General features: G+C 32.3%; 1 protein-coding gene and 1 long non-coding RNA gene across 3 annotated transcripts; one reads left to right on the forward strand and one right to left on the reverse strand.

The window, feature by feature from the left end:
• Positions 1-2,141: 2,141 nt before the first annotated feature.
• Positions 2,142-3,081, reverse strand: LOC110901848. Of its 2 annotated transcripts, none has more exons than XR_004870314.1 (4): positions 2,831-3,081; positions 2,612-2,749; positions 2,472-2,518; positions 2,142-2,409 (listed from the first exon to the last, which is right to left on the reverse strand). It is a non-coding gene; the product is annotated as an uncharacterized LOC110901848 (long non-coding RNA). The 2 variants fall into 2 exon arrangements; XR_004870313.1 differs by having other exon boundaries at positions 2,819-3,081.
• Positions 3,082-7,939: 4,858 nt separating this feature from the next.
• LOC110885437 (probable pathogenesis-related protein ARB_02861) lies at positions 7,940-8,386 on the forward strand. The gene has a single exon (XM_022133128.1). It carries the CDS (start codon positions 7,940-7,942, stop codon positions 8,384-8,386), a length of 447 nt encoding a protein of 148 aa, XP_021988820.1.
• The last annotated feature ends 543 nt before the right edge of the window (positions 8,387-8,929 follow it).

The raw sequence follows: 8,929 nt of genomic DNA on the forward strand, positions 1-8,929 counted from the left end.
TATTGGTCAATAATAATCCCAACTCATTTAATCATCAATAATAATCCGAACTATTCACTTTTGTTTGTAAAATACTCCCAGTTAAAAAAACACTAACTAGGTTAAAAAATTGCTGATGTGGCTTGCCACGTCACCTGCCACATCATCAAAAATGCCACGTAGACTGCCACATCATCTGCCACGTCATCAAAATATGCCACATAGACTGCCACGTCATCAAAATATGCCACGTGGCAAGCCACATCAGCAATTTTTTAACCTAGTTAGTGTTTTTTTAACTGGGTGTATTTTACAAACAAAAGTGAATAGTTCGGATTATTATTGGTGATTAAATGAGTTGGGATTATTATTGGCCAATAACAGTGAGTTGGGATTATTTAAATCCAATTTGCCAAATAACTAAATATAATAGAATTTATATAAGTTGTTTCATTTACATATTTAGTGGAGCCAAATAATTGAAGCATAAATGTGTGTGTATATATGTGTGTGTGATAAAAACTATTTAACATCTAGTATTTTCTTTTTTAATTTATGTCGTTTACCTTTCACTATTTTAGTAATATTATGTAATGTCTTATAAAAGTCGAAATATACGTGCATATTTTTATTTATGTTTTGATAAAATGTTTCGCTCAATATCGAATAGGTCAAATATGATTTCGTTCCGATTCGGCTGAACAATGTCGAAAGCAAAGTTGTTTTCAAAATCATGTGTGTGTTTTTTTTATCATAAGCTATAGTGAGTGTTGTTAAGTACGCAGTGCTATGACGAATCGATCAGATTCTGACAAGATAATATCGGTAGTTGTATTGGTACTATCGGAACCGTTATTGATATTCGTTTTTATGGATTTTGATCATTGTAAAGCACGTGTCGAGATCTATCTGGCACACCATGACTTTAATTTTTTGGGTTTTCTTTTCCGGGTAATATATCGAGTGTCAGTACCGTATAAATTAAACCGAATTCCTGCTACAACGCAACCCCCCCCCCATTCCATTAGTTATTATTATTAGATTACAATACCACTTAATTGTCAAATAGATCAAAAAGTCTTTAATTCCACTGAGTACTCACATGCCAGACAAAACTTGAACCTTAGTTTCCACATAGTTTACAAAAAAACCTGTTAACACACTTAATATGTTCCTCGATTTCAAGTCTTAAAAATTTGTTTAAAGTAGGCCAATGTTTTTAAAACCGGATCGGACGTTGAAGTGTAGAACCGGTCGCTTTACTTGTCCACTGGTTGGGCCATTCGGTTGTGAAAACAGTGAATAGAATCTTCTTAGAAACTTGTGAAATTGCTGAGTTGTTTGTGGAAATACAATCCTTTTTGTGTAAGAGTCAATACCGTTTTCTGGCAATTTGTAAATTGATAATGATCCGTTTTATTACTAAAATTTACCTTTACTTTTAACTATTTTAATGGTAGTTAAATTTAATATAAATTTTACTGGGCATGATAAATATAAATTTACCCTGTCAATAGCTTTGCTATTTGTGGGATTTTACTAAGACCACCCGTAGTGGGGCGTTTTTTTTTTTTTAAATGAAAAAAACGCCCGGAAACGCCCCCACCCCCATTACGGTAGGCGTTATCCGGCGTTATTTTTTGAAAAAAATGTAACCGGTGTGTTTATTAAAACGCCAAAATGGGATTGTGATGGCTTGACTTTGGTTTGATTGGCCAATGAGAGAATAGATTGGTTTTTTTTTTTTTTTTAATGATTGGAAGGGGCATTATTGGGCATTATTCCCACTACGCCACTTTTGCAATAACGCCTCATGCTGACTGGGACGACACGTGTCGGATAATGCCCCATGGTGAGGGCATTATTTTTCTTAACCACTACGGGTGATCTAAGCATGATAAATATAATTTTTGACCCATTATCCAACCCGTATATTTAGTCACCTTTAGGGTTTGACAAGCATCCAAACAAAATCGTATGCAAGATAGACTTTCACTTGTCGAAACCCATACTCCCATACGGGTGGCAGAGTGGTGAGCGTTAAACGTTTGATCTCACTATCTGCAAAACCCTTTGGGGGGCTCGCTTAAGAAGAAAAGTGTCACTTGATCAATGTAACCAATGTATATAATCATTCAAACAACATTAGAAAAGACCACAAATGTTAAACCTCAAAACTGGCATCCACAAATCAACAAGACTCCCCAGTCTCCATCAAGAACAAAGCTAATGGTTTCATCATTGAAATAGTTGACTATTTATTTAAAAAAAAAGGAATACCACATCTATGAATTATACATAAAAGAAACCCGCCCATTGCTAAAACAAGTAATGTACCTTCGATCATAATTACTCCGCGTCAGTTGAGTCCTCCTCCATCTTAGAATCATCAAGTGGTTTGAAACCATTATACATTCGGTTAATTAGAGCCTAAGAATTTCATTCGATTAGCAAATTAGAGTAAATCGTAAAAACAACCTAAGCAAGCTCACCGTGGTAGCCGCCTCATCCGTGACCTTCCATAAATCTACACATTCAGCTGAAGATATAATAAAAATGGTAAGTTAGTAGCTAGCTAGCTAGATAGATAGATAGACAGATACAAAGAGACAGACAGATTTAATACGTCTACCTTCATTCTGCGCCCATTCCTCCTCGAATTCTTCAAAGTAGGAATTTTGGATTTGTTTCCTTGTTCGGATACATTTATCATGATCATGTAAGGCCCATAACCTCCACTGATTAAAGAGGCGTTCTTTCTCCTTGTAACCTGTATAGGATTAGGTTTCAACAGTGAACACTAGTGTATTAAATTATAGAGGTTCTACTGTATACATACATATACCCTGACCAAGCGAATTCTCGGACGGTTGTTTCTCATTACTTGTGCCACAATTGTTGGATGGTTGTTTCCCGTTACCACCATATGGTTGATTAATTTCGGAACTTACATATAGTTAAAATCAAGAAAGAAGGTTAACAACATACATGCATGCATGCATACACTGACCAAGTGATTTTCTGCCCTTTGGTTTCTTTGTAAGGAACAATCTACTACGTGAAAGACGCATAATACCAGGTGATTTTATACACTTGCCCTTCTTACCTGCATGGTTATATATTTACAAAACATACATATAATCATAACAGAAAAATTTATAATCATAACTAACGAGCATCAAGAAAGAATATACATATATATATATATATATATATATATAATTACCTGCATGCCCAACCAAGTGACTTCTTCGATGGTTTCCCATTATTAATTACCTGTAACTAGCAATTTCAAAAAACATACATAGACACAAACCGTCATAATTAATTGATGGGTAAATTACTTTTTGAGTCCCTGTGTTTTATGGGTTTTAACTAGTTGAGTCCAAAACAAAAAAGTTTAACGACCTGAGTCCCCATAAGCATTTTCTTTAACCATTTGAGTCTAAATTTCTAACCCAGTTAGAATTTTGTTGTTAAGTTTTGATAATTTAGCAAGGGTACACAATGAATTACTAACTAGAGCCAACAAAACTTCCATCTCCATGATACGTATTCACAAAAAAGCATTAAAAAAAATATGGAAAGTTTACCTCAAAAGAATCTTACGGGGAGTCGTCTGGCTGGTCCGCGAAGGAGAAGGGCGGACTGGAGAAGCTCGCCTGCGATGTGAACCCTAGGTGTGAAAAACGAAAGAGAAGAGGGTTTGGGTTGTCTGTGATTCGCCTTGTGCCCTCCTCATCTATTCGTCTGCGATTAAAACCCTAATTTAACCTACCTGGGCTATTGACAATTCTATTTCTAAATTTATTATATATTTGAAATCAAGTCAAGATTGATAAGTAACAATATTTGAGTTTTTGACATTCAACTAAATAAACATTGATAATTTAGCAATGTCTTTTATTATAGAGTTAACTAGGTTAGAACCCGTGTATTACACGGGTTGAGTAAATGTAATTTTATATATTAAATAATAAAAAAAGTTATATCTTTAAGAACCCCATGTATCGTACGGGTTGAGTAAATTTAATTTTATATATTAAATAATGAAAAAAATTACATTTTTAAGAACCTCATGTGTTATACGGGTTGAACACATGTAATTTTATATACCAAACAATAAAAAGTTATATCTTTATAAACCTTATGTATTATATGGATTGAATAAATCAAATTTTATATACTACACAATAAAAAAGTTATATTTTTAAAAACCCATGTTAAGAAAAATCTTTCTAAATCAAAATGGATTTTTTATTACTTTTTAAATTAGGTTAATACTATTTAAAATTTTTGGTTTGATTAATAAGTTATTTAATATAATTTCTCATAGTTAACAATAATAACATTAACAATAAATAATATTCATGTTTATCAACTGTTAAGTGAAACAATGCTTTTTAGTTTAGATAAGACTTTACGATTTGAAGTTTTAGTTTAGATAATACTTTACTATTTGAAGGTAAGTTTATACCAATGATTTAGAGTTGATAAGATTTATATTAATTCAATTAATATTTAATAATTTAAATTAAATAATAATTATCTACAATTAAGGATGTTTTAGAATAATGACAAGTGTCCCTTCATTGGTTTATCACTGATTTTACTAATAATATCAAAGTCTTAATTTTTTTAAATTAGATTTATTACGGATTTTTTTAAATATAGTGTATATTTATCACTCAAATGGTTGCTTATTTGCTTCTTGAATAACATGTTTGACCACTGTATCTTCTTTTTATTAATTCATCTCTACAATCACCATATCTATCGCGTACCGAGTAAATCTATTAGTTTTTTTTAATATAATTTTCTTATTATTTGGTATATAAAATCATATTTATTCAAGCCGTGTAATACACGATGGTTTTTAAAGATATAATTTTTTTATTATTTGGTAAACAATATTACTTTATTCAACCTGTGTAATACATGTGATTTTAAAGATATAACTTTTTTATTATTTGGTATATAAAATTGTATATATTCAACCCGTACATGGTTTCTATAGATATAACTTTTTATTATTTAATATATAAAATTAAATTTATTTAACTCGTACAATAAAAGAGGTTTTTAAAGATATATTGTTTTATTATTTAGTATATAAAATGCATTTATTTAACCCGTGTAATACACAGGGTTATAACCTAGTATCTAAATATGATTTTATAAGGTTGTTTCAAATAATTTTTACGGCAAACTATTTTTTTATTTGGGTAAAACTTTAATTAATTTTTTATATTTAAAAGTTTATAATTTTTTAATTTTTTTTGGAAAAGCAAGGCAAACTATTATTTAATATTGGGACCAATACATTTTTATAAATAATATGTTTAAATCTAGGTTAAAATAAACATAACTAAAATTATGTGCGTACAAAAAGCATGCAAACTATTATTTAATATTTAATTCAATTAATATTTAATAATTTAAATTAAATAATAATTATCTATAATTAAGGATGGTCTAGAATGATGACAAGTGTTCATTTATTGATTTCTTTTATTATAGTAGATAGATTTTTAATTATAAGAAAATAAGTATTTAAAATTAAGTAGGAGATAATTAAGGAGGAGATAATGAATATCTTTAATTATATAAAAATATGTATTTATAATTAAGTAGGAGATAATTACGGAGGAGAAAGAGGCGGGAAAACAACAAAATAGATAGCTCTAATAAATGACACGTGTCCCCCATTGGTTTACTTTATTATATGTATAGACTAGGTTAGAACCCGTGTATTATACGGGTTGAATAAATGTAATTTTATATATTAAATAATAAAAACTTATATCTTTATGAACCTTGTATATTGTACGGGTTAAATAAATGTAATTTTATATATCAAATAATAAAAAGTTACTTTAAAAACCATGTGTATTACACAGATTAAATAAATGTAATTTTGTATACTAAATACTAAAAACGTCGTATCTTTAAAAAAACCCGTGTATAATCGGGTTGAATAAATCTACCAAATAATATAAAATTACATCCTTAAAAACCCCGTATATTACACGTGTTGAATAGATATAAAAAAGAGTTATATATTTAAAAACCATGTGTATTACACAGATGAAATAAATGTATTTTTATATATTAAATACTAAAAGCGTCGTATCTTTAAAAAACTCGTGTATAGTCGGGTTGAAAAATCTACCAAATAATAAAAAAAATATATCCTAAATAAATGTAATTTTGTATATTAAATACTAAAAACGTCGTATCTTTAAAAAAACCCGTGTATAGTCGGGTTGAAAAATCTACCAAATAATAAAAAAAAATTATATTCTTAAAAACCTCGCGTTTTACTCGAGTTGAATAAACATAATTTTGTATACCAAATAATAAAAAAAAGTTATGTTTTTAAATAATTAGGATAACATTTAATATTAATTTATTATTTTTATATTTAATATAAGATAAGTAGATAAGAGAGTTATTTGTTTTAAAAATATATTAAATTAACAATTTAGATTTGAGGATAATATTTTATTAAAGTATGATAAGATTTAATATTCATTAATTATTTATTTATTTAGATAAATATAAATTTGAGGATACCTTCAATGAATGACACGTGTCCAAAAGTTGGTTTCTTTTATTATAGTATTTAGATTTAGATTAGATTTAGATTAAGATTAGATTTAGATTTAGATTAGATTACTAGTTTCGTCCCTATGGTTTGTTAAAAATCACTATTTCAGTCCATTAGTTTAAAAATTATGATTTCAGTCCCTGTGGTTTCATTTTCGTAACAATTTCAGTCCTTGTGGTTTCACTTTCGTAACCATTTCGATCCATTATTCTGTTAAGTATAGGGACTGAAATGGTTACGAGGTGGACTGAAATGATTACGAAAGTGAAACCACAGGGATTGAAATCGTAATTTTTAAAATAACGGACTGAACTAGTGATTTTTAACAAATCACAGGGATGAAAATAGTAATTAACTCTTTATTATATATTCTTTTTCTTTTTTTGAGTCTCTGTGTTTTATGGGGGTAATTTGGTTATTTAACAAAACTTAACAACAAAATTTTAACTGGGTTAGAAATTTGGACTCAAATGTTTAAAGAAAACGCTTAAACCATGTGTAGTGGTACACATGAATAATGCCCCTACCCATAGGCATTGTGCGACACGTGTCATCACAGTCAGCAAAGGAGCATTATGGGCGTTTTTCACAAATGGGTGTATTGGGATAATGCCCAATAATCAATGATTACCCAATTATTATCTTCTTGTTTTTTTTTAAATTTAAAATTAATTGTATTTGACATGGAAAAAATTCATTGGCCAAACAACTTGAAAAGAGGGAGAATTGAGCGTGTTTTAAAGAACGCCGGAGGGGGATTTTGGTTCAATCATGCCGGAAAACGCCATGGGGGGTGGGGGACGGGCGTGTTTTGTCGTTTTTGGGGGGAAATTTTGGGCAATCACGCCCAGTACGTTCGGTTTTATGGAGACTCAGATCGTTAAACTTTTTGCTTTTATACTTAACTAGTTAAAACCCATAAAATATAGGGACTCAAAAAGTAATTTACCCTTAATTGATTAAATCAGCTAGTAAACTTTACCTAAAAGGGTTTTCGCAGAACGTCTAGTGATTAGGGTTTTGGCAGATTAATATCGATGATGATCTGGAAATAAAAGTTGGTAAATGGGTTATCGTGCGGGTTGGTTTGGTACCCACTATATATGTATTATTAACAAAGCCCAAAATTTATTAATTAATTGATTAAATCGATTATTTATCATAACTTTACGTAATGGTAACCAACTAACCAAGTCTATTCTAGTAAAGTTAATTAGGTAGCGTTTGGTAGACAGAAATAATAGGCGGAATAGAATGAAACATTAGAAGAGAATGAAGGAATGGGTGTTTGGTTGGTCAATGGAATAGAACACCACAACCCACCACTGTTGCCACCACCATCCGTAGCCGATGCCCACCGTAAGTGGGTCCCACCAGTCTCCGCCACCCAAGACCGCTGCCACCATCCACCGCCTCCAGCGGCCACCCCGATGGCCACCACCCGTCGCCACTCACTACTGCCACAAACCACAATCAACGCCCACAACCATCGCCGCCATCACTGCTACTCGTTGTCATTGCCACCCACCACATCCGCACCACCACCGCTGTCGTCACCCATCGCCGCCGCTACCCACCACCATCGCCACCACCCACCACCGACGCTCACCGCTGCCGCCACCCACAACCGTCACCGCCGCCACCCGCCCGCCGCCGTTGCCACCCACCGCTGCCTTTGTTGCCACCAACCACCACCGACGCTCACCGTTGCCGCCACCCACAACCGTCACCGCCGCCACCCGCCCGCCGCCGTTGCCACCCACCGCTGCCTTTGTTGCCACCAACCACCAGCGATAGCCACCCATCCGTCGCCGCCACCCATCACCGATACCACTCACCGCCATAACCACCCACAATCACCGCCACCGACCACCACCACTCACCATCAATTTTATTCCTTCTTCTTTTCTTACCTACTAAACATTACACGATAATAATTCATTTCATTTCCACATAGTAGCCATTACCCAAACAACACAAGGAATGGTAATGATCCATTGCATTCACTCGTCCATTTCATTCCCTCGTCTATTCAATTCGTTTTACCATTCCATTACCTCATGGCTCATACCAAACAGACCCTTAAGTTTTTTTTTTTCTACCCTAAAGTCAGCCAACTTTTATTTGATGTTCCAATGTTACGTAATTAGTAATTATGAGGTTAACAAGTTACGATATGATCACGTGTCAAATAATCTTTTTTTTCTTTTAGGTCTTAATGATTATGTAAGTTATATAAACAACACTTTGATAACATGTAACAAGTTTTCTCATTCACTATTTACACAACATTTTTGCAAACAGATAAAAGAACAGGTTCCGACTGGGATTTAACGGCTA

This window comes from Helianthus annuus, chromosome 2, assembly GCF_002127325.2.
Source record: "Helianthus annuus cultivar XRQ/B chromosome 2, HanXRQr2.0-SUNRISE, whole genome shotgun sequence".
In the NCBI taxonomy this organism is placed as follows: Eukaryota; Viridiplantae; Streptophyta; class Magnoliopsida; order Asterales; family Asteraceae; genus Helianthus; species Helianthus annuus.

Bases quoted from the DNA above. Each gene is read 5' to 3' on its own strand.
- LOC110885437 (XM_022133128.1), top strand. From the start codon at position 7,940: ATGCCCACCGTAAGTGGGTCCCACCAGTCTCCGCCACCCAAGACCGCT.